Source organism: Podarcis raffonei, chromosome 17 (genome assembly GCF_027172205.1).
Source record: "Podarcis raffonei isolate rPodRaf1 chromosome 17, rPodRaf1.pri, whole genome shotgun sequence".
NCBI classification, from domain to species: Eukaryota; Metazoa; Chordata; class Lepidosauria; order Squamata; family Lacertidae; genus Podarcis; species Podarcis raffonei.
The window spans coordinates 75,861-101,902 of record NC_070618.1 but is presented as its reverse complement, the minus strand read 5'-3'; the positions used below and the strand labels follow the sequence as shown (position 1 = coordinate 101,902).

The 26,042-nt window shown below is 46.2% G+C and overlaps 1 protein-coding gene across 4 annotated transcripts in view; it reads right to left on the bottom strand.

Moving 5' to 3' along the window:
- VANGL1 (VANGL planar cell polarity protein 1) overlaps nt 1-26,042 on the bottom strand; it is a 51,818-nt gene extending 25,776 nt beyond the window's left edge. For 3 of the 4 annotated variants that reach the window (XR_008328153.1, XM_053370517.1, XM_053370520.1), the window contains exons 1-4: nt 26,026-26,042; nt 20,331-20,565; nt 14,185-14,311; nt 8,930-9,537 (exon numbers count right to left, since the gene is read on the bottom strand). Coding sequence is in view for 3 of the 4 variants with exons in the window: in XM_053370517.1 (XP_053226492.1) it covers nt 8,930-9,537; nt 14,185-14,311; nt 20,331-20,401 (806 nt within the window). In the remaining variant the exon portion in view is untranslated. The remainder of the gene's footprint in view (nt 1-8,929; nt 9,538-14,184; nt 14,312-20,330; nt 20,566-26,025) is intronic. The other variant, XM_053370518.1, reaches the window with a different exon arrangement.

The window sequence follows — 26,042 nt, the reverse complement described above, 5'->3', positions numbered from 1 at the left end:
AGGTAGGGTCTCAGCCTGCGTACCAGATGGAGCTGGTAAACAGCTGCCCTGGACATGGCAAATAGGCACCAGGAACTGGAATACTGTACAGCTAAGGGAGGTCCAACAGAGCCATAAGAAAGCCAGAAGGACTCACTGAAAGTGATTATGTGTTACTATTCCTGCATTACATTTTTTGTTTATCAGTTTTTAGTATTATTATTAAAAAAAGAGGGAGATGTGGTGATATCCCTTTAAGAGGTTTGCTATGCTTCATAGGGAAACCACCTGAGAGGTTTATGTCAGGGGTTTATGCGCCTCAGCAGCATGCAAGGAAAGCAAAGAGACTGCACATAGCAGCTATGTGTGAGGCACCTAGAACAGAACAGGACCACGATAAAGTAAATATGGAAACTACCCTGTGATTGTTAAGGAACACCACATTATACTGGTGCATTGGAGAGAACATCACAGGCAGTGTTATTAAATGTATTGGGGGGGGCTGGTTCCCCAGCATGGGGATGAAGTGAAAGAAGGGGACACATCTTGGATTTTCCACCTCAGGCATCAAAATATGTGCTGCTGGAAGCAATTTTGTAAGATAGTTGTCCCACTATGCCAACTACTGCATTTGAAAGAAGAAGCTTTGATAAGGGCAAGGAAATGTGTGCTGTCTGAATGGCTTTCCTCTCCTGGGTAGGACTGATCTATGGCGGCTCCCCAGGGCACTTATGCAAGGAGAGCCCTTGTGTTATTCATCTTCTCTCCCTCCATAGCTAGATGATGTTGACTTCAGCAGGCTGGAGAAAAACCACAGGCCATTGGGAAGACTTCCCCAGCCCTGACATGTTAGGATTGCAATCCTATACCGACTTAATTGGGAGTAAGCTATATTGAGTGGGGACGCGGGTGGCGCTGTGGTCTAAACCACAGAGCCTAGGCTTGCTAATCAGAAGGTCAGCGGTTCGAATCTCTGCAACGGGGTGAGCTCTCATTGTTCGGTCCCAGCTCCTGCCCACCTAGCAGTTCAAAAGCACATCAAAGTGCAAGTAGATAAACAGGTACCGCTCTGGCGGGAAGGTAAACGGTGTTTCCGTGCACTGCTCTGGTTCGCCAGAAGCGGCTTAGTCATGCTGCCCACATGACCCACAAGTCCGCTGTCTGCAGACCAATGCTGGCTCCCTCAGCCTATAGAGCGAGATGAGCGTCGCAACCCCAGAGCTGTCCACGACTGGACCTAACGGTCAGGGGTACCTTTACCTTTACCTTTAAGCTATATTGAACCCAATAAGGTTTACTTCTGAATAGACCCATACAGAATTGTTCTGCAAGGTTCTTTTTAAAACTCCCTGGCCACCAACGAATTGCCCTTCCACAGTAATTAAGAAGGAAAAACTTATGATACCATGCATAATGGTTGTAGAAAACCAGGCTTGCTGGGCTATAAATCTTTTGATTTTTTTATGGGGTGTTTCAGAAGCAGGCATGCAATTTCACTTTGACGTTGCAACAACTTGCTTCAGTCTTGTCTAGCCTTCTGCTGTGCTAGTAGACTCCAGCATCAGCACTCCCCTTCTTGCAGTGAACTCAGCAAGTGGGTCATGTCAGAGCATGATCTGGCAAGTAAGGCGGCAGCTATAGTAGTATGTGCTGTTCTAAAACTTCATCAGGTGCCAGGAGTGCTGGAAAGTCTTGTGCATACAAATTTATTCCACCTTTTAAAAATATATATACACCTTGCATTTGTTTTATTCACCCCTCCCCGCTTTCCATGAGAAGCACAGAGAGAGCATTTTTTGAAAGACAGTTTACTAAGGGCAAATCCACTCACTTTCTCAAAAAGAATGGAAGGAATCCCAAACATATTGATATTCAAAAGTTTCAGGCATAGAGGAGAGACACTTCCAGAGCAACTCTATATGTGCAAAAAGACAAGAGTGCATTGAGCAGAAATGAGCTTGATGGATCGGCTATTTGGATAGAAGTAACAGCCAGGGCTCATCCACACTTCCCATCGCCCCATGCCTAGAAAGCATGGGTCTGAGCAGTTCTGTGTTTGCCCCGCAGCTCCCCCCAGAAAAACATGCTGTCTACCACTGAATGCAATCCATGGAAAACCTAATGGCCATTTGGTCCGATTCAGCGGTAAATTGCAGGTTTCCTTGGGGGGAAGCAGCAGGGCAAACAGAGGGGTAGACACAGTGCCGGAGGTATGTATAAGCTAAACAAGCGTAGCGCCCCACTCGCTTGGGGGGCCCCCAAAAAATTAAAGGGGAAAAACTGGATGTACATTTCCAAAATATAAGATAAAAAACAAATAAAATAAAACCTACATACAGCAACAATGTTTTGTGTTGTGTAGGCTCCTATGATGTAAGTCATGGTCCCCTCCTGCTAGCTCGCTCCCTAAAATATCACTCGTTTGCTCATTTCTATATATAGGGTGCCTACATTCTGCATGGACTTTGCATTCTGCATGGACTTTTTAACAATTACTTTGATGAAATACATACAGTCATACCTCGGGTTGAATGTGCTTCACGTTGAGTGCTTTCGGATTGCGCTCTGCGGCAACCCAGAAGTAACGGAGTGTGATACTTCCGGGTTTCGCCACTCGTGCATGCACAAACGCTCAAAATGACGTCACATGCATGTGTGGAAGCGGCAAAACGCGCCCTGTGCACGTGCGCCGTCGCGTCTTACGTTTCATTCAGGATACAAACGGGGCTCCGGAACGGATCCCGTTCGCATCCCGAGGTACCGCTGTATTTTGTTATGTGTAAATGGCTTTAGATACCTGTTAGGTCCACAAATTACCATAGCATATATTCAACACAAAAAAACAGTGACAATTTGTTGTTGACAAAGAACAGCTGGACATATAAAGGGCCCCATTACCTTCAGTAGCTTAGGGTCTCATCAAACCTAAATCCGGCCCTGGGTGGACGAGCCCTCACTGTTTGCCTGCAGGCAGGAAGAGAGGAGGTTGGCAGGTGCAGTTTCTGCCACTACTCTGCTGAGAGAAGCAGAATCTGCCAGATCTCCCTCTGACACACAGAAAGGACCAGGAAGGAGATGGGGCCATTAATCTTTCAAATAATATTTTCAAGATTAAGCAGTCTTCTTAAGTCTCGCCAGAGTATCTGTTGTGGTGGTCCTCAAGTTACACTGTTTATAAATCAGGCATGACTAGTGATCTGGTCATCAGGAGGGGCTTAGAAAGGAGAAACTAATCCTAAGGCAAAATGCTTTACACTTCTCAGGGTAAGCATGAGGTACGTGAAATGTTCAGGGGGTTGTGAAAGGATCTTGAAGCTCTTATATTTTCAAAAAGAATGCAAAAAAGAGGTCTGATATTCTTAATCCTTTAGTTTTGAGGATGCATCTTTCTTAACAGACTGATCAAACAACTTCCACAGTTAAGCTTTTTATTTATTTAGTTTTAAACATTTTAGCGCACTAGTTAACGCAGCCCGAATTCCTCAGGAAACCGCTGGGCCACAGAAACCATTTCCAACTCCTGATCTTGAAAGGCTTCCAAAGAGTGCAGCCAGCGTGCCAAACCTCTTTTTGCCCTACACTTGCACACAAGGAAGGAGAACAAGCTGAACTAAGTCAGCTGTTATTTCAACTGCTCTTCCCCAACCACCAACTGACAGTGCTGAACTAGAAGTATTTTCTATTGATAATCCTGAGAGGTCAATACAGGGGAGACAAGAAGAAGAAGCACCAAGGAGGAAAATGAACAGATAAAATGCTTAGGTGAAAATCAGGCTCTAGTAGCCAACTTACTTTGCTCTCAGTGGCAGTGCTTATCCACAAACCTAGAAGAGTAGATGCTTTATTCTGAGCCAAACTGGTGTTGATATATAGTAAGAGGCAAGAATACACAAAAGTTCAGATGAGCTTAAGCAATTTTTCAAGAAAAGTTGAACTCGGGGCTGCAACCCTATGAACCTTTGAGAATAAGATCTTGTTGGAACTGGAGGGAATTAAAAGCCCACTCATATTCACACAGCAATGCCAGTGAACAGCCAGATCATTCATTACTCCAGGAGCAGCACCTTATCGAGATCCTATAGAGTTTCATTTGCACTCGGCACATGCTGGGCTTTGAACAGTGTGGGCTGCAGGGACACTGAATAGGAGAAACAGAGAAAAAGCATACTGCTGTTGAAAGCACTGTTTCTGATCCAGCAAGATTGAGCACCCTTGAAGTCCCAAAGCCAGGTACTTTAAAGCACTATGCAGGGCTGGTAAAGAGCCCTGTGAGGTGCTCTAAAGTGCCTTAAGCTTTAGGCCCTACTGCCCCTTAGCTGATTGAGTAGAGCCAAAACCTGCGCTGTCTTGCCAATGCAAAAGTCTCCTGACTGCACACTGGCAATTACGTCTCAGTTTTCCCACACCTGACATCACATATGCTGTAATTCCAAACAGGCCTTAGGGAAAGTACGTATTTGCAATGCATTTTGTAGATTCTCCTAGCACAAGGACGTCCAACTTCCAAGAGACTGCGATCTACAATTAAAAACTGGCAGTGATCTACCCCTTTTTTGAGCTTTTTTTTTTAGGGGGGAACGTCCCTTTTGGGGGGGAGCAGGGCAAAGGAATAAATGAATAAAGTCACTCACCTAGAAATCGCTAATGAAACAGTAAGCCTCGCAGCAAGGCCAACTTCCGTTCTGGCTATCTAGAGGATGGGGCGAGGGGCCAGGGCTGGATGGAGAAGCCAGCAATCGACCAAAACCTCCCAGGGATCGACCAGTTGATCACGATCGACCTGTTGGACATCCCTGTTCTAGCAGTATGCACATTCTCTGGGCAGCATGTACAGTGTCCAAGAAACATGCCTTTCCCCTATTTCTTGTGTGATCTTCTGCCTGGGCTAGTTCTGGCCTGCTGCCTCCGCTTACATGGCCAACAATGAACCCTCCTATTGATCAGTCAAGCAGTAGGAAAGGGGGCACCATATAAAGATTCACTTGGTTCTTCAGTCCAGCCCCCTTTTTACCACTCTCAGCGCAAGGGCAATTGCAGGGAGAGGAAAATTGTAAAACTTCCCTATTGCTTAGGGAAAAGCTTACTAGCAGCACATGCATCTCTCCGTCATACACTATACAGTTGCATATACATCTTTCCCTCTCTTTTTGCCCAAGAGCATCTCTCTCAGGCACACACATACACAGCATAATTGACCACCCCACCAAAAAAAGAAAAAAAGAAAAGCCCCTCCACAGGTGGAGGAAGTGCCTGCAATTAAAAGAAAAAATAGCATAAAAATTGCACAAGGGCCTGTGGATGCCCTGGTGGGGATTCCTGTACTAGAGAGATCCAGCAATGTACAACAAATACAAAGTGAAGACCAAACAGCAGCCACCCTAAGAGAACCAACAACAAATGCTTCACATTCTCAGCAATCTCATGTCCCTTCCAAGGAATGAAGAAAGTGGCACCAAGCCACAGCATTCCACAGGCACCTTGAGGGCAGAATTAGAAACTCAGATATATAAGCTAGGTGCCAAATGCAACCTTATACCTGGACTGCGGCTGCCACAAAGCAATGTCTATCTGCTTGGGGGTTGACTAGATGGCCCTCGGGATCCTCCCAATGCAACGGTTCTAGGATCTTACCGGTAACTGCATTGCCTGACTGCAGCTTCTCTTGCAACAATTCACTTGTCAGTGTGCAAGGCGGAGAAACACACACAGGGGAAATGGCATTAACGATGGACTAAGGTAGAGGTTTGTAAATTGTGGTCTGTGAGTTCCGTTTGGGTGGCCTGTGGAAAGGCTACAGCACAGTGAAATAGATCTGTACTCAGCCCTGAACTTACTTTCCTTGATGTAATGATGGAGGACACCCAGGCGTGTGTCTTTTGCTGGCTTGACGGAGATGTCAGTTGCAACCTGGTGCCCAAAAATCTCCACACAGGTGCAATTGGACCCGTGCATGGCACCTGGGGAATTTCATACACTGCCTGAAAGTGTAGCTCTTTTCAGGAATTACTGACCTGAAGAGGCAACAGAAGCACAGTGGGGCCACGCATTTAGCCCACATAATTGAGAACCTCACAAGATCAAGGTTCTCAATTGTACTGGAAGCCTTCATAGACACAAAAGGCACACCACTCTCATCGTGTGAGGGGCTGAGACACTACAGTGGTACCTTGGGTTAAGTACTTAATTCGTTCCAGAGGTTCGTTCTTAACCTGAAACTGTTCTTAACCTGAAGACCACTTTAGCTAATGGGGCCTTCTGCTGCTGCCGCGCCACCAGAGCCCAATTTCTGTTCTTATCCTGAAGCAAAGTTCTTAACCTGAAGCACTATTTCTGGGTTAGCAGAGTCTGTAACCTGAAGAGTATGTAACCTGAAGCGTCTGTAACCCGAGGTACCACTGTAATGTGTACCTCTGGGTCAGGGCTTAAGCACACAGCCCAGTTTCCAAGACAGTAATACCTGAAGGGAACTTTAGTCATTCGTGTTTACAGACAAATATACTGTGCATCTCTCTAACCCATTATTCCTCTGAGGCATCTAGACTATCATGAATGGACAACGGGCAGAGGAGAAAATGACGGACTGAAAGACTAGAAAACAAAGGTACACCCTCTTGAAGGTTGGTAATGTACCAAAGTCATAGTCCAGAATAAGTAGAGGCATAGACAGGTTTGTCGGCAAACGTACAGACAACAGAAAACTCCAGCCAATCCTGGCTCGCTCATGTGTACTTGGATTATACATGTGCCTGTTACGTGGTTTTAGGTGTATACCTGAAAAACCTTGTGTGAAAATGTTCTGAAGCCAAATGCAATTTTACGGTTCATGCAACCTCTTGTTACAACACCCTCCATTGCTCATTCAAAGAATGAGATTTTCCCTCTGTCCCTTTTGTTCCCCATTGCCAACTGCAGCTTATGATTTCAAACTCCTGAGCTACAGCAAATCTGATTCAAGCCTTACTATGCCTCTCGACACCTGATGTGCTTCTCTGGAGCAACCCACTTTGGGGGAAAAAGAGAAGAAAACGAGGACACACACAAAGAAGAGCACAGCTTCAGCTCAATTTCACCCCAGCTGGTATGGTAGCCACCCAGAGTTTAGACTGATTCATCCTTTGCCAGTTTTTTGCTTTTCGTTTAAACAGATTCATCTAAATGCTGATGTTACATATTACTGCATGAAGTGTGGCGGCGGAATTTGGGCAATTCCATTTCAGGTGGCATGTGTGCGAGCTTGGGGGAAGACAACTTTCTGAGTGTTTCCTCACGTATAGACTTCCCAGATGTAATAAAGTGAACACATCACAGCAAGGGCTACAACTATAGCACTCGTTCTAATGTGCTAGTTTACTACATAAATAAAATATTTTACATGGGATGCTTAACCCCATACATCCTACAATCTGAAATGGTACAGTCCAGGTATGTAATCAGCATAATCTGCAGATCATGTCTTAATATGGGGGGGGGGGGAGAGCCCAGAAGTCCAAAGCTGTTAAGAACTGTTATATGCAAACCCTGTGTGTGGGGTGTGTGTGTGTGTGTGTGGGTGGGTGGGTGTAAAACATAGGAACAAAATGCAATAAAATAGTGCTAAAACATAACACACACAAAATCACAGAGAAGGTTCTAGGTTAACCTTTTCCTCAACATGCCAGGCTTTGGATACGGAGACAGCATTTTATCCAGGTGAGTATTTAAACATTCAACACCACAGCTGCTGTCCAGTGACATGGGGCTCTTCCTCCAGATGTTTTTGGACTCTAAGCCCCACTATCTCTGACAATTGGCCTTGCAAGCTGGGGCTGAAGGGAGATGGAATCCAACATCTGGAAAGCCAACTGTTCCCTTCCCTATCTAACCAAACTGACAGAACATGGCATTTTTGTTCCTCACCAACTGGTGCGCCTTCCATTCAGAACAGATATGAAGCTTCTAGCCCTGCATGCTTACTAAGCAGCACCATCGGGTTGCGGCTCCATGTTGCTGCCACACCTCCTTTACTACCTTTAGATTGTACAGCTGCGAAACTGTAAAGGACAGAGAACTTCACCAGCTAATGCCACCTTGTTTGCAGTGCTGGCTGAGAGTGAGAGAGATAGCTGACAACCACACTTTCAAAGTTCTCCTCAGGTAAGAGACTGCCCAGTGCTTTCAATGGTACCCTGCCCCCACCAGAGAAGGAAGAAGGAGCTTGTGCAGTAGGTAGTCCCAAACTGCATGGAAACCAATGAGGGAAGGGCTCTCTTTTTTCGGACATTGGTGCTATATGCATGGGTCACTACGCAGCTGGGGGGTTCATGACGTGGGGGGCAGGGCCAGGAGGTCCAGTCCTACTCCTGCATTTAATCCCACACACGGACGCAAATCTGTGACCAGGGCTAGATCCCACACAGAGGCAAGGTGGGGAGCCTAAAAATGGGGTTCTTACACAACTTAAAACAAGCTGAAGCTGTTTTCAACAAACACCAGCAAAACTTGTGAAGGAACTACAGTCGTATCTTGGATCCCGAACGCCTTACAAGTTGAACGTTTTGGCTCCCGAACGCCGCAAACCTGGAAGTGAGTGTTCCGGTTTGCAAACGTTCTTTGGAACCCGAACGTCCGATGCAACTTCTGCTGCTTTCGATTGGCTGCAGGAGCTTCCTGCAGCCAATCGGAAGCTGTGTGTTGGTTTCCGAATATTTTGGAAGTTGAACGGACTTCCGGAACTGATTCCATTCGACTTCCGAGGTATGACTGTACATGTAAATGGGCTGCAGAAACTGAGCTAAAGACCAAAATTAAAAAGGGGAGATTCATTCAGCTTGATGAATTCTGTTTCTCTTCTGGCTTCAGTTTAAATTTTGTATCTATTAAATAAAAAAACCTCCACCTTTAAAAAATAAAGCAGGAAGTAGAGATTAAATGCAAATTGCTGCTCTGGCTTCCCAAATCTGCTTTGACCTACCTCAAGTGTCCCAGGCTATAATAGCGTGATTCTCCGTCTGTCGATCGAACCACCTTGACCGTGAACATTGGTTGCAGCTGCCTCAGTTCCAGCACCACAATGGCGAGATAGTGGACAAAAAGAAGAGCGTCCACCAGCGACACAGCAAACTGTACAATCCCCTGGTAACTGATGTCCTTGGATTCCAAAATGCGGACGCCATAAAAGAGCCAGTAAGAAAACACCAGCAGAAATAAGAGGACCAAAATGAGGGTGCGAAAGACAAACACCCTGGGGAGGTCAGCCTTGGGCTGGCGGAAGAAGAGAGCCCAGGTGCCAATCAAGAGGATGAGGAGTTTGAAAGCCACAGAGATGAAGAGTCCCTCACAAGCAGTGCCACATGGCTCTAACTCAGTCCTCCGCAGGATCTGCGGGAGCAGAATGAAGGCAACAGGGGTGAGGAAGACGAGGAGTCCCAGAACAGCAGCCAACGTCAAGAGAAAATAGCGCTTGCACTCTACGCCAACGCTGTCCTCCAAGTCCTTGCTGATCCTGGAAATGTCCTCCTGGGACATGCTATGTTCAGAGGTACCTGTGATGGCAGTTGTGGTCTCACCCCAGTTGTCATCCTAAGCAGAAAAGAAGAGAACACGTTCATAAGCAACTCCTATAGTCAGAACAAATTTTTTTTTCCTTCCAGTAGCACCTTAAAGACCAACTAAGTTAGTTCTTGGTATGAGCTTTCGAGTGCATGCACACTTCTTCAGATACACTGCCACGGCTACCTATCTGTAACTCCTATAGTCAGGACACTTTCAGATGGCCCTCGTTTTGCAGGCGAAGAGGGCTAGTTCAGGGCCTCCAATCCCCCAGTCAAGATGCATGGGCCTATGAACCTACACAGCCGACAAGAGACCAGAGCAAGCTATGCCCTCTGCATTTATGGCTTCCCCACACTGAATAGGATGCCCTGGAGAAATAGGCAAAAGCCTTTCCATAGGATGTTTCCCGATTTCCTCAGTTGACTGTCCTCATAGCCACCTGGGAAAACAGTAAACCACACAGCTTCCCTCCCATACTCTCACTGTTAGCTTTACTTTTGTGAAGAGCATACTTCACTTTAAAATGGGGGGAAACATCTCAGCCAGTTACTCATCCCTCAGTAGTTATACTTGACATCTAAGTGGTCAAAAAAGATTTGGTCAGTTGACGAGTCACATAGTTAAAAGATATTGTTACGAGGAAGAACAATTACAGTAGTACCTCGGGTTAAGAACTTAATTCGTTCCGGAGGTCCGTTCTTAACCTGAAACTGTTCTTGACCTGAGGTACCACTTTAGCTAATGGGGCTTCCCGCTGCCGTCGCACGATTTCTGTTCTCATCCTGAAGCAAAGTTCTTAACCTGAGGTACTATTTGTGGGTTAGCAGAGTCTGTAACCTGAAGTGTCTGTAACCTGAAGCATCTGTAACCCAAGGTACCACTGTAATAGGCCTAATACACTAATTACCAAAAAAACCTGTGAGATGTCATCATTATACACTATTGTTAAAAATAATTATTCCTGCATTCCTCCTTGGAGAACATACATGTTTGCACATCACAATAAAGCCAATCTTTTGGGTTTAGCATGGTTTACTAAGAAGGGACGCGGGTGGCGCTGTGGGTTAAACCACAGAGCCTAGGACTTGCCGATCAGAAGGTCGGCGGTTCGAATCCCCGCGACAGGGTGAGCTCCCGTTGCTCGCTCCCTGCTCCTGCCAACCTAGCAGTTCAAAAGCATGTCAAAGTGCAAGTAGATAAATAGGTACCGCTCTGGCAGGAAGGTAAATGGCATTTCTGTGCGCTGCTCTGGTTCGCCAGAAGCGGCTTAGTCATGCTGGCCACATGACCCAGAAGCTGTACGCTGGCTCCCTTGGCCAATAAACAAGATGAGCGTCGCAACCCCAGAGTCGGCCACGACTGGATTAATGGTCAGGGGTCCCTTTAGCTTTTTACTAAGAGCAAGCAGAGCACACATTGCCTGATAGCTCATACAGCACTTTGTTCCTCCTGTAGTGTGAGCAGGATACACAAACCAGGAAGTCTTGGCCTTCCATTACATCTGAACCATGGACCATGGTTTGCTGCTCCCCAACAAGCCATGATCAACAAGTCAACACCAAACTATGGCTCAAGTTTGTGGCTTAGGGAGCCACAAAATGGGAATCCAAGAGTTCTGTTTGTTTATTCCATTCTCTCCAGGGAAGGAGGCATCAGACTTATTCATAGACAGTCTAGTTTTTTAGGATGTGCAAACGCTGCCATTGTTTCGGTCCCTCATCCATTTTATCCTATCAGCTAGTTCTGAGATAGGGCATAATTAGCTTTGGGCTAATCAACATCCCTAAGGATTTTCATGGCTGAGGATTTAAACCTGGATCATCCAACACTCTACTCCCTGGGAAGTTTCCTTGGCCACTGTAGACATCACAAGTAGCCAGTGGCAGAAGCTTTTTATCTTGCAATGTTTACCAAATATAGTGTCAGGTATCATCACCAATGTTGCGCTGTGCCCATGTACTCCTGTTCTAGGTGTCAAGACATTTAGTCTGCCAAGTATGGATCTGAAATAGAGCTGCCATTTAGGAAATTAGATTGCCAAAGGTCTTTCGCTTACTCCAGTGCGCTGCAAATTGCAGTAAACTTCTAATGGTACATATAATTGGTAGATCTTTCTCCCCACGTCATCTTAGCCAAAGGCCAATGAAACTACCGTACTTTTCTCTCTATAACACGCAGATTTTTTCTCCTAAAAAGTAAGGGGAAATGTCTGTGCGTGTTATTGAGCGAATGTGGGGGGTCCCTGGAGCCGACCCTCCCAAGCGCAGAGGAAAAATCAGACAAAAATCCAATCGCGCGCGTCAGGGAGAAGGGAGGAGGGAGCTCCGTGAGAGAGGAAGCTGTTGCTTTCCTGCATTCTGCCTCAGGGTCCTACTGCCCACCCTCTTCTGTTTCGGTTGCTGTTTGCTCAAACGGAACAAAGAGCAGGCAAATCCCCTCTCCTCCAGGCAACCCCTTCCCTCCAGGCAAGCAGAGGGGAAAGGAAAGGATCTCCGTCCTCCGGTGGTGCTGCGTCCAGGGAAGCATTTTAGGGAAAACATGGAGGTGGGAGAGGGGGGGGCTGGCTTGGGTGTGTGTGGGGGACTTTTGCCTTCCTTTCCTCCCTCCCGTTATACCCCTCTCCTGCATTCTTAGCCAGCTGCTTCTCTGCACACTGGTGCAAATACGTGGTTACAAAGCATGGATCCACATGGATCCTCAGGATCTTTGCATTGGGTCACCCCAAATTCACCATCAGATCACATAGCATGTCCATGGCTGCAGCCTGCACCAAACAAATCACACACCCACTGTTGCCTGGGGCTGCAGTGGTGCAAAAACGTGGTTACAAAGCATGGATCCACATGGATCCTCAGGATCTTTGCATTGGGTCACCCCAAATTCACCATCAGATCACATAGCATGTCCATGGCTGCAGCCTGCACCAAACAAATCACACACCCACTGTTGCCTGGGGCTGCAGTGGTGCAAAAACGTGGTTACAAAGCATGGATCCACATGGATCCTCAGGATCTTTGCATTGGGTCACCCCAAATTCACCATCAGATCACATAGCATGTCCATGGCTGCAGCCTGCACCAAACAAATCACACACCCACTGTTGCCTGGGGCTGCAGTGGTGCAAAAACGTGGTTACAAAGCATGGATCCACATGGATCCTCAGGATCTTTGCATTGGGTCACCCCAAATTCACCATCAGATCACATAGCATGTCCATGGCTGCAGCCTGCACCAAACAAATCACACACCCACTGTTGCCTGGGGCTGCAGTGGTGCAAAAACGTGGTTACAAAGCATGGATCCACATGGATCCTCAGGATCTTTGCATTGGGTCACCCCAAATTCACCATCAGATCACATAGCATGTCCATGGCTGCAGCCTGCACCAAACAAATCACGCACCCACTGTTGCCTGGGGCTGCAGTGGAGCAAAAATGTGGTTACAAAGCATGGATCCACATGGATCCTCAGGATTTTTGCATTGGGCTACCCCAAGCTCACCATCAGATCACATGTCTGTGGCCACAGCATGAGGCACAAAAATGATACATCCACTGTTTCATTCAGAATTTTCCCCCCTTGTTTTACTCCTCTAAAAACGATGTGCGTGTTATGGTCAGGTGCGTGTTATAGAGCGAAAAATACGGTACACAGAAAGATGGCAATAAGCCAGCCACTGCTTCCCCATTGCCCTTCAGCAATTTGCAAAACATTTTTGGATTAGAGAACTTTTGCAAGGTACCATATGCAAGGTGAATCTTGCATACTGGTAAACTTTTCCACAGCCCTTCCAAAACTGAAAAGCACATTTTCTTTAAGGCAAGCCATTGGAAGTCTTATTTTTAAAGATGGCAAAAGACTCGCCCAAGGCAAGTTCAAGGCAGTCTGAGGCAGAGGTGAGGCAATCTCTCAAATGCATGTCCAACTCTGAACTGAATTACCTTGGCTGTCAAGTCCAAGACACATTTGGTTGTTTGACTACTCTCCTAAGGGCCTGGTTGGCTTGTTTGTCTAAAAGTCAGGTTTACCAGGAGTGGCAAAGAAACTGAACATCTGTTAGATTCAAATAACAAGATTCCCACCCAAGTGGGCCTCACCAGAGATTTCTGCAACAAGGCAGAAGAGTGTGTGTAAGAGAGAAAGAGAGAGACAGAGAGAGAATGTGAATGAGTTCTGAAGTCCCTAGTGAGTGGTACAGGAGAAATGAGTTGTGCTATTTTTGTTTGCAGTCAGAAAGCATCAGATCCTATGGAAGCCATTAGCAGTCAGTCCACCCAGACATATCAGTTGAAAAATATTTTTCAAATATGTGCTATTTATAGTGCAGCATCCTGTGTCAAGAATAACTCAGATTACAACCGGACACTGGAGCATTGGTCAAAAGCATTTAGGCACATTTAAATATTCCCAGTCTGCAACCTTTGAAGGTAGGCATGATCAGCTGATAGCTTCTAAAGCTTCCAAGGCAATTCTGTGACAGCCTTTGCCATAAAAATGTCGTATCAGGAGCATGTCAGCAACAAAATCAAGAGTTAATCTAAGCATATTGCTGCCACACCTGAAATGACATTAGCCTGAAAAACACATTTACAGCAACAGTAATAATAGCAAGGTGCCAAGATATTCACTGCCCACAAAATCCTGCACCTGCAGCCCATCTTCTGCTGCTCTTACCTGAGCTTCTTCTGCCCGAGAAGAATCATTCCCCAGCAATGGCTCTGCTGTTGGCGCTTGAATGGTAACAGATTTCTCTGATCGGCTTCCATCTTTACTTCGTGGTGATTTGTGCCTGTCCCGACTTCTTTTTCCATTTAAAAAATAAAAAGGAGAAAATGTTTCACATGCTGATTGTTCTGTCCTTCAATGAACAGTATAAAAGCAGACATGCATATTTATACTTATACACAGGGCATTTTTTCAGACAGAACTTGTCAGAACTCAGTTCCAGTACCTCTTGATATTCTAAGAGAATGAGTTCATGGTGAGTTCCGGCACCTCTTTTTCTAGAGAAATAGCACTACACACACACACACACACACAAATGTCAATGAAATAAAATAAATTGGCATGCAAAGGCTTTTCAAGTGTTCCCAAGAAGAGAAAGGGCCACGTTGCATAGCCACCCAATTCCTCAGGAGGTCTAAGAAGATTATGAAGGAAGTGCAGTATAGCATTGCTGCGAAGTATCACCTCAGTAAGGAAGATCTGAGGAGATCTTATTTCATTAACCTTTGGTGACCTCACTGGCAACAGGTCATCCATAATCTGCTGCCTCCAACAAGCGCTTCTGAGGACATTGCATGGCAAGCCCTTCAAATATTCTGGAATCTGGTTGACAGCTCTCACTTAGGAGTCTATATACACAAACACACACACACCCCCCACAAGGGAAGCCGCAGCAGGATGAGAGTCTTGGCAGGCTCAAATTCTCCCATCTGTACAGAACTGGAATCTCACACCAACCCACACATACGCTAACCATCGCTGGCAGCCAAATCTTAAATTTCTCTCTTGTCCAAGGTTCAAAACATATCCAAGACAGAGAACTTCTGGTCAGGCAGTAAGTTGTACTGCACTGGGGCTGTCAGTCTGGGGAAAGCCCAGCATTCAATGGTATAATTTCATTTCTTTTAAAAAACTTTTCTTTAGTTGCTTGAGCTGACAAATTTACGTATGACAAAGTAACTTTTCCCTCCCTCAGAACTGCCTGAGGCCTTTTTTGAAACAAAATAAAAAAATTCCTTCCAGTAGCACCTTAGAGACCAACTAAGTTTGTTATTGGTATGAGCTTTCGTGTGTATGCAGCTTCTTCAGATACTGAAGCCTTAGTATTAGGCAGAATAGCTAATACCCTACAAGTCCAACATTTACTTGATTGACTATGGTTTTGGCCAGTAACTTACTGAAAGCAGCTGTTGACTTAATTTATCTTCCTCACTTGGGCATCCCTGTGACTAGCAGTTAACCATGGTGGTTAGAAGAAGCAAGAAAGTGTTCCTCTCTAGCACTGAAGGAACAGATTCCAGAACACTTATTCCGGGTATATAATGATGGCCAATACAAATTCAGATCTTTTGACTGATGGTGTCTGTGTACTGCATTATTTGGTAGCTTGCATTTCAAAGGATATGTATTTTCCATTTAACATTTCTTCCGAGCAAGGCTCAGGGTTAGGGCGTTTTCTTGGTAGCAGGGGCACTGCATCCCTGATTGCCACCAGGGACAGGCAGGGGCGTGGGGAAGGGTGTGTGGGCATTGTGCCCCCTCAAAAAAATGTGCCGTGGGTGGGGAGGGCTATGGGGGCAGGGCATGCCACCGGAGCGACCCCTGCCCTGCCCAGTGCTGCAAAACAGACACACTGACGGCGCCCCGTGAGTCCAGCGTTGTTTTGCAAGAGTCACAAAAATGATGCTGGGCATTCTTCTCAGCTCCCCTTCCCAGCTGGAGGGAGCCGCGAAAAGAACACAATAGCTCACAGTGCCCTCCCTGCAAGCAGCGCCGCTCCCAAAAGCAGTGCTGGGCTCGCAGGGGCCAGGCTGCACGCCTGTTGCTTCAAGGACACAACAGCTCGAGACACGGCAAGGCGCCATGATGTGCCCTCCCCCCAAAAAATACTGGGCCTAGGGCGATGGCCCCCTCAGCCCCCCCCATGCTATGCCACTGCTTGGTAGAGATTATTAAGGGATGGGGAACAAAGTAAGAGAGCTAGGACAGCACTCAAAGAGAGAAACTTAAGTGACATAGAGGGAAGGTACAAGTTAAGGGAACAGCTACTGGGAAGTGATTCTGCACAAAAGGTAAAGAGAGAGGAGGGTCAGAGAGAGCTGGCAGAAAAGAAATTTTTTTGTTTCAGAATACTCCTGCTCGATCCTTAATGATAATCAACACCACTTGAAAAAAGTATCTTGTTACCCACCTGTAAAGAATTACGCCTCCTGTAGTAAAACAGATAAAGACTCAGGCAAGTCAAGTAGCACAGAAACCCCATCCCCTGAGAGACTATGTCTAAATTCAAGGGGGCCTATGGACTTCTGAAACTATATAGTTAACTGTCATTTTTTTTTCTTTTGTAAAAGTTGAAAAAGGAAAAATGGATCAATGGACGTGGAACCAAGTAAGAGAGTAGGGAGAGAAACTTAGTGAAATGGAGGGAAGGGCGCAGATTACGAGAAAAGCCATTGGGAAGTGATTCTGCACAAAAAGTATAGAGAGAGACCAGGTGGATCAGAGAGAGTGAGGAGTTGAAAAAAAGCTTGTTTAGAGATGGAAAGAAGATAAAGCTCCTAGCAGAGAAGAATGGCAGATCAAGTTGATGGATTACGCCAAAATGACTGGAAGAATCAGAAATCAGGAAGACCAAAAATTTAATAAGGAATGGGGGAAATTTGTAACTTATCTTAAAAACCATTGTAAACAGTTAAAATCATTAGTAGGATTGGAATACCACTTGTAGTTTAATGGTGAATTTTAGACATAATGGAGAGTTAAAAGAAGTTGGATTATCATAAAAGATGCAGGAGGAAATGATTAACAATAGGACCCACAAAGGGGAGGAGGGAAGTCAAAGAGATTCTTTGGAATCTTGTTTTTATGTGGTACGTTGGACATGTGACTGAAAAATTTGTTTAAATAGTTGTTTTATAATACATAGTCATTTTGATATGCATTGATAACGGACACCACTTGAAAGAATGACACTTCTGGGATTTCCCACCCCCACAGATTGTTAGATGTAGTGTGGACTGGACAAGCTTAATTAAACCTGGCACAAGTCCCAGTTTGGCCTGCAAGGCCACACCATGTCCAATTGCCGCACTCCTAACGTTCTATGTGACGTCAGCCGTGGGGAAGGTGCAGAGGCGTCTACGAAGGGGCTATCAGGAATGTTCCTTACAGGGACCCCCACTGGGGCTGGAAGCCTGTCTCCAAAGGGGCATGTTCTAAGCACAGATCAGCCGATGGGCAGCTGAAGCCAGTTTTACAGGAATCCGATTGAATTCAAACCACTTGCTGAAAACAGAGCGGTTTCTTCCTCTGCAAACTTCAAACGGACTTTAAAAGGAATCACTCAAACCAACAAGCACCAGTTACAGCAAGCCCCTTTGGAAATACGTTTTATAGAAAATCTGGGGCAGGGAATTATGCTACGTCTGTGATTCCCAATTAGCTAATTACTGAGGACCCCCGATTTTTCAAAAGCCAAGCCACGGACACTCCCCCCAAAACTTTTTGAAAATTTTGATAACTCTATGGTAGTTACCTTGGCAGTACCAGAAGTACTGAAATGGGTTACGTCTGGGTTTTGGTGGTCGCACATGCGCAAAAGCACACTTTGTGCATGTGCAGAAGCGCCAAATTGCAACCCGCGCATGCGCAGACGTGCCGCTGAGGTTGCGGACGCTGCGGGTTGCGAACATGCATCCCGCCTGGATCACATTCACAACCCGAGCATCCACTGTATATATGTCCAGCGATGTAGCAGAATATCACGATGTTTAGCTGCTGATATAGCACGATGTTGAAAACCAGATGTCGCTCATCCCTAATCTGTTTCCTTATTAGGGGCTGACGAAGGAAAGCTGCTCCGCCTCAGTGCCAGGGGAAGGAAGTGCCACGGTGCCTTGAAGTGAGGGCGATCAGCTGCCCTGTTCTCCGTCAGCGTGAAGGAAGGCAGCTCAGATCAGCAGCGTGCTGAGATCATTGTGTGACACCGGCAGTGCCTTGGCATCAGCTGCCCTGCTCTCCCTTGCGTGAGAAGTGATATATTGCTGCATATTGCCAGGTCAAAATTGTTATCGCAGTGCGATTTCAAAACCGATTTTGGCCAATATATTGAAAAATCGAACAGTGCCAAAACAGACATAAACAGTGCTAAAACAAACATAAAAATTTGATATTACCATGCAAAAAATGACAAAAAAATCAGTTGGGGGGAGGCAAGGGATGGGGCCGCAGACCCCCCTGGGTGCATTCCACAGACCCCCAGGGTCATAGACTCATAGACTCATAGAGTTGGAAGAGACCACAAGGGCCATCGAGTCCAACCCCCTGCCAAGCAGGAAACACCATCGGAGCACTCCTGACATATGGTTGTCAAGCCTCTGCTTCAAAGAAGGAGACTCCACCACACTCCTTGGTAGCAAATTCCACTGTCAAACAGCTCTTACTGTCAGGAAGTTCTTCCTAATGTTTAGGTGGAATCTTCTTTCCTGCAGTTTGGATCCATTGCTCCGTGTCCGCTTCTCTGGAGCAGCAGAAAACAACCTTTCTCCCTCCTCTATGTGACATCCTTTTATATATTTGAACATGGCTATCATATCACCCCTTAACCTCCTCTTCTCCAGGCTAAACATGCCCAGCTCCCTTAGCCATTCCTCATAAGGCATCGTTTCCAGGCCTTTGACCATTTTGGTTGCCCTCCTCTGGACACGTTCCAGTTTGTCAGTGTCCTTCTTGAACTGTGGTGCCCAGAACTGGACACAGTACTCCAGGTGAGGTCTGACCAGAGCAGAATACAGTGGCACTATTACTTCCCTTGATCTAGATGCTATACTCCTATTGATGCAGCCCAGAATTGCATTGGCTTTTTTAGCTGCCGCGTCACACTGTTGGCTCATGTCAAGTTTGTGGTCAACCAAGACTCCTAGATCCTTTTCACATGTACTGCTCTCAAGCCAGGTGTCACCCATCTTGTATTTGTGCCTCTCATTTTTTTTTGCGCAAGTGCACAAATACAAGATGGGTGGACCCCTAACTGGGAACTACTGGGCTACTTCAAACTTCTGCAGCAAACAGGAAGATTTATAGGCCTTATGGAAGAACGGATGCCTTTTTGGACTATTTAAACAAAGATTACAGCATGATGAACTCGTGAGCAGGATTTGAGCTATGAGCAGCAGAAGTAATTAGATTATAATATTGTGGTTATGATCTGATTATAGAATACAGGGTGCAGCAGAAGGGGAGAAACAACAACTCCTTGGAAAATGGGGTAGGAAGTCGACAAAAATAAGGGAAAATACAAAATTGTTTAAAATGGTGAAATGGAATAAAATATAATTTAAAAAAGGGAATATTTATAAGACAACTCCAGGCACCCTTGGAGGAGGAGACTTTTCTAGCTCTGTTACAAGTGAGATTCAGGCCAACTTTTGGCAATGAGACAGCCTTGGTCACTTGCATAATGACCTATGTTGGGGAAAGGAGAGGTTAATAAGCCTCTGTTGGTTCGCCTTGATCTCTTGGTGCCTTTGAATCCCCCTCACCATGGTATTTGTCTGAGGAGACTGAGTTGGGAGCAGGGGGCAATGTTTTGCAGGGCCACAACCTTAAGGGGATACCTAATTCCACTAACAGTCAATCCCTCTTCCTAGGGAACTCTGGGAATTGTGTAGCTGGGGCCTTAGGTATTGCAGAAAGTGGCAATATGATGGAAGATGGCAAAGGGAATGAGGTATCCTGACTATGTGGGTCAAAAGCATTATAATGAAAAGGCAACATCCTATCCCCTATATCACACTGGACTATAATTCTCATTACCCGGACCATTGGCCATGCTGGCTGGTACTGATGGGTGCTGGACTCCCAAGAACATCTGAAGGGCCACAGCTATCCCCATTCCAGTCCTGTGTGGAAGCAGAGACACAATAAGCCCCAAAGAAAGCATTCAGGGCTCTCCCATAGACCGTGCTCTCTTTTTGTGGATTTGTGCTGGAGCATTCACCAAGACAAACAAGTGTCAAGCAGTACAAAAGTTTCATTACACAACTGAAGGAAGAAGGCAGATTCTAGACCAGATCTGCAATAAAAAGTATTCATACCCTTGTCTCTGGGCCTTTTTGGAGTGACCTGAATAGTGGGAATATCCAGAGTAGGTTGACTCAGTATCCATGGTGGAAGAGAAGCCGGGGAACAGAAGACAAAGGCACCCAAGCAGGCCACTAAGTCCGAAGAAAGTGTTTTGGTGGTTGACTCCGATTTTTGATAATCCGCCCAAAATTTTGAGAGAACAGTAATTTCAGTCTTCAGTTCTAGGGAAGCATCTTCAACATAAACCTAGGAAAGTAAATATTAATAATGAGATGGACTATTAAACACAAACAAATACTAGGTTCTCCTGCAGTGGTGCTTTTCCTGCTTTTGGGGATTAATATTCAAACACTCTGAACCTGGGGTGCCTTTAATAGTTGTGTGTTGAAAATAGGGCTGCCATACGTCTGGATTTTCCCAGACAGAGCCGGGAAACGGGCTTGAAAATGCTGTCCAGGTAGAATTTCTCAGAATTTTTTCTCACGATGAGAGGACGATTGTTACATCTGCTGAAGTTTCCATGCAATTTGGCCCTTAACTATCTGAACATATGAATAAAGAGGATGAAGTCACACCTAGATCTGCTGTACTCTGATCAGTATAGCACTATACCATGCAACATGCTGTTGTTCAATTTGAGGTTTCTCTTGTGCATTTTCTTAATCTTGGATTGGTGATTTTTACCTTGCACACTGGAAGGGCGGCATCTGAATTTAGGAAGTAATCATTGCGATTTTCGAAAGCTTTTGGTTTTGTTTAATGTGTTCAAAAGATGACTGAAGGGGGGGGGGGGGGAGACGACTGAAGGAAGGTTGTGTTTTACAATGGCCCATACATAAAATAAGACCAAAAAATGAAATGACCATGTAGCGGGCAAAGAAACTGCATACAAGGTGGATAAACTTTTTTTAAAAAAAATATCACTGAGACAGTATAAAGTCAGGATACATTTAGAGTGAGGGTCACAACCAAGAGAAGAGTCTGTTATCAGAATGCTGCAGCCAGGACTCTGGAGACACTAATCAAAACACAACCCTGCTGTATCACTCAGGACCTGCTAAGGCAATGCAGCAAAGCCTTTCTTATTGATCACCTGGTAGAACTAAAAGTAAAATGTCAAACTAATTTAAGGTTCACTGTGGTCTATGCATGTCAACCTAAACCATCTCTGAACCAGCATTCTGTGTGAACCAGACCACAATGGTTTGGATAATCATCTCTGCTCAGTAAGCTGAGATACGAACCAACAAGACTTCTGCCCAAGCAAATAGCTCTTATGGTCCTCCCTTTGTGTCATGAACAATCAAAACAAGAAGTCTATAATTAGCCATAATTACCATTTTGTCTGAAGCATGATTTGGAACAAGCCAGGCTATTATCCGAGACTCACTATTCTGGGAGTAAGCTCTACTCAACTCAGTGAGACTTACTTTTGAGTGAACACGTCTGCACCATGCTCTAACCAACTGAGCTAAGCTGCTTATCATATATAATTGCACCGTAAACCATGGTTTAAATTTGGTTCTATATCTTGCCTTGTTTCATGGCTGGAAACTGCAGTCCCCCGGTTCAGATTAAATGGGGAACTGTAGTTCTTTAGACGCTTCCTGACTTGACAGCTCACATCGCAAAGGGAGGGGCAAAGGAGCTACATGTAAGAAGCAAAAGGCTCATTCATATCTTAGTTTATTAAGCCAATATATGATTCAGTGTAGGCAATGACAGAAAGCGCTGAAATCACCTTGGTCTGCATTGGAGAGGGAAGCTGGAAGCTTAACTAAAAATCTAAAAATATAAAGTTTAGGAGTTAAATTGGTTGGGAAGCATTACAAATATTTATTAGAACAACAAATAATCTTGTGACATTTGGTGTCAATGAATATAGTGAAAACTATGAGAGGCAAAGTGGTCTGGCGGTTAAAGAGCTTGCCAGCATCTCTGAAGGCCATGGGTTCAAGTGCTGCTTATTCTCACACTGGGTGGTCACCTGCAATTCACTCAGCAAAGAAGCAGTACGTGAACTAATGTATCTAGTATCTTGATTCCTGCATTGCAGAGGGTTAGACTGGATGACCCTTTGCCTACCTTCCAAATCTACAATTCTATGATTCTATTTCTGAGTAAAGGACTGCACTGTTACTATAAGGTTTCATGGACATCAGATGCATTAATGTTGCTTAAGATTCTAACATTGTTAATATTAGTTGTCAGAGGCTCAGGAGCAGAAGAGCAGGGGAGAGAGCAAATAGAGAGCGGAGGAGAGGAATCAGAGGGGAGCGTAGGGGAATATGACAGTGACCCGAGAGATTCCATGAGCTTCTCCAGCGAATCAGAAGATTCCCAGAAGGGGGCGCCTATGGTAAGGGCGAGGGGGGTCCCAGGGGGGACGCTCCATAAACAAGGGACCAGAGGGGATTCCCAAGGGAGCAGCGGAGGATCAGGACCAGTTCCCCCACCAGAGCACACTGGGGGGGAAGAGTCACATGAGTCAGGACCAGCTTCTCCTCCAGCGGGGAGAGAAGATGAGTCAGGGGTAACCACGCCCCCATCGGGAAGTGGGGAAACGGAGGGAAGGCCAGGTCCAGCTAGCCTCCCCGAAAGAGGGAGCAGTGACACAAGTGTAACGGTCAGAAGGAAAGTGGGAGGCTGCCCGCGCGCACCAAGTTCAAATGTGGAGGAGCGCGGGACAGCAGAAGACCCGGATTGGGAGCCAGGTCCGAAAGCCCGAAGGAGGGAGGGGGAAGAGTCAGGGGACTCAGCGTCAGAGGAGTCTAGGAGGGCTGAGACTCCGACTAGCAGGAGGACCCAGAGAAGGAAGGAACAGAGGAAGAGGTGGAGTAAGGCTAGAATCTTAAACTGGTGTCAGGGGGGAGGAGATTCAGATGGAACTTCGACGGTCTAAGGTATAGACGTAGCGTTGCGCGCTGCGCGTCTGGAAATGAAACTGAACTTCAATAAAGACTTTTTTACTTGAGGAAGAAGCAGCGTTGGTCTTGTGTGAGCTGGGACCTTGGGCAGCGCTGACATTAGTGCTTTCATAAAGAACTTCTGAAAAAAAGTGTTTGCGCTGCTTATTCCAGTCTCTATTCTATACGCAAAAGCACCCTAACCAAACCCGAGTGTGTTTTGCCACCAATTATTAACATCCACCTGCAACTTGTGTGTGTAATGCTGGACTATCCTGCAGCTGCTGCCCTCTGCTGAAAAGCAGAATTGTTTTGCACCCTCAAGAATTAAACACTGAGCACTAGAGCTGAATCGCTCTTCTCCATGAAAGCTTATGGCACAATAAATTTTCAGTTGGTCTTTGAAGTCACACAAGACATTTTCCCCCTGATTGCTTTAACAGACTAACATATCAACCTCTCTGGAGCTGTTTCTGTTATAAGCTTTTGAATGAAATGGAACGAGGTATCTCTTCTACCACCATTTCTGTAGTCAGCTGGTAAAACGAGACAAGCTTCATCTTGATGATACCCAATTTAGTTTATTATCTAAGTGGTCCAGACAGCAGCTGTGATGGCGCCCACCTTGAGGAATGATCTCCCTTCCGAGTTCCATCAGGCACCAGCTATTTCAGCAGATTTACAGCAAGAGGCAAAACATCAACTCACCTAGGCATTTGTAAGGTTTTTCCACCTTCCTTCCCAAACCCTGGGTGCTATAGCTGTATATTTTGTCAACCACCATGACATTACTTTTAACTAAGGGTACTGTGTAAATAAGTTATGCAAATAAATGAAAATAAAGTCTAATAATATTCTTCTTAGGCAGATGTAACTCACAACAATACATTACTAAAGGCACCCAACAGCACAAGCTCAGAGGTTTTTGAAGGATATTCCCTTCATAAAATTGAACATAACTGATTTCTCCTTAAGGCTTTACAGTCTTTTCCAGCTAAACAGTCTGAACTGAGACTATTAAATTGGCACACAGGGCTACCTTATAGATGCAGTATTTTCGAACTTGCATCAAACAGCTTGTTTTTACTTAACACCAGAGTTTTACGGGGCAACACACTTTCCATTCATCAAGGGAATATTTTCTCTACTGTAGGAAAGACCTGTTGAATCACTGGTTGCATGCAACCTAATTCTATGCATAATATCTAAGCAGATTCTGAGACACACTGGTGTATAAGCCAGAACCCACAGTGTAGCTAAGTATTTGTGCAATGGATTGATTTCTTACATTGTCTTTTCATGCTGATATTTTTGCATTTCCTACATGGAACTCACTCATACAATCAAACAAAGGCTTTAGAAAGTACCTAGCATTACTGCAAGAAATCTTGCAATCCCAAATCATAACCAGCACTAGACGTCTGCCCAAGTTTCCAAGCAACCTCCAGGATAGGGTGTTGCTCAAGGCTTTTGCCTGGAATTAGCCTATTTTGGTTAATGACTCCCTAAAACACCATTCACTTTGCAGTAACTGTGCCTGTAAAGGAAGGAATGTGGGAGGAACCAGCCTTCAACAATTCCCCTCGCCAGGCTCACTATGGCAACTTGCGGTGGCACCTCCTGGTAAGCGCGACAAGCAGCCAGCATTCCTCCCAACTCTGGGGCTGCAGAGCTGGGTGGAGATCATAGTTGTCCCTGCTGAAAGTGGGAAGGAATCCTCCCGTCCAAAGCTCCAAGGGTAGGAAGTGGTTGCCAGCAACCTGGCCATGGTGGCGCAAAGGGTCAACCTGGAGACCTCCCATGCCAGCAGCACCCAGTTAGTCACGCTCCCTGTCCTTGCCAGCTTCCAAAGTTGGGAAGACGGCTGGAGGTTGTTTGGCAGCTGCATGGCAAAGGCAGCTGAATAGCCTTGGCCAAGCCGACCAAACTGTTGCCTGCCCACCCCTGCCAGCTTTCCAGCTTGAAAGCAAAAACAGCAGATGGATGCTGCTCCCTGAAAGTGCTCTCACTTTCCAGGAGAGGGTCCCAACTGTCCCAGGAAGGGTGGACAAGGGTGGGTGGGTGTAGCGACGCTCAGCCCTGCATGCTTCCTGCTGGCCTTGCAAAAGGCCCCTGGGGCTGGGGGTCCATTGCCACGAGGTGCCCAAGGCAATTTCAAGCAACAGTGCCCCAACCAGAAGGCACTCATCGCTGCCCTTCTCCCTACAGATCCCTGCAGATCAGGGTACATCTCCACTCATTAAACAGGGTGCGTCAGCTAATGCTGCTTGCACCCCCAGAGTTGGCACCAGTCTGTAGCATGGGGTAAAAGCAAGCCATGCCCAGATGCAATGGCAAGGATGCGTCCAAGCTAGCAGAAAAAGTAGCCCAGTGGGTTACTCTGCAAAGCGGATGACAACTTGTTCTAGCCCAGAGCTCAAGCCACACAAATTCAGAAGCTGCGGTTCCCGGCCGCCCCGGTTTGGAACAGGGCCCCCCACCAGCCCCGGGCTCAACGGGAAGCGGCAGTCAGGCCTGCTCCTCCAGCGAAAGGGAGAGGCTGGCGCACAGACCGGCACTTTCCCTCCCGGGTGCCCGAAAGTACAGTCGGGCTGAGGGCGGCGGGGGGAGCTGGAGAGGCAGAGGCAAGAGGGTCTCGGCTCCCGGGCGCGCAGAGGGCGAAAGAAGCTCCGGGGCTCTGCCAGGAGGATCGCGCCTGGCTGGCGGACGGGTCCCTGCCCGGGGCGAAGGAGTGGGAGAAGCCGCGCCCTGGAGGAGGAGGAGGAGGAGGAGGAGGAAGAGAAGGAAGAAGGCGACTGACCTCTCGCCCGCCGCCGC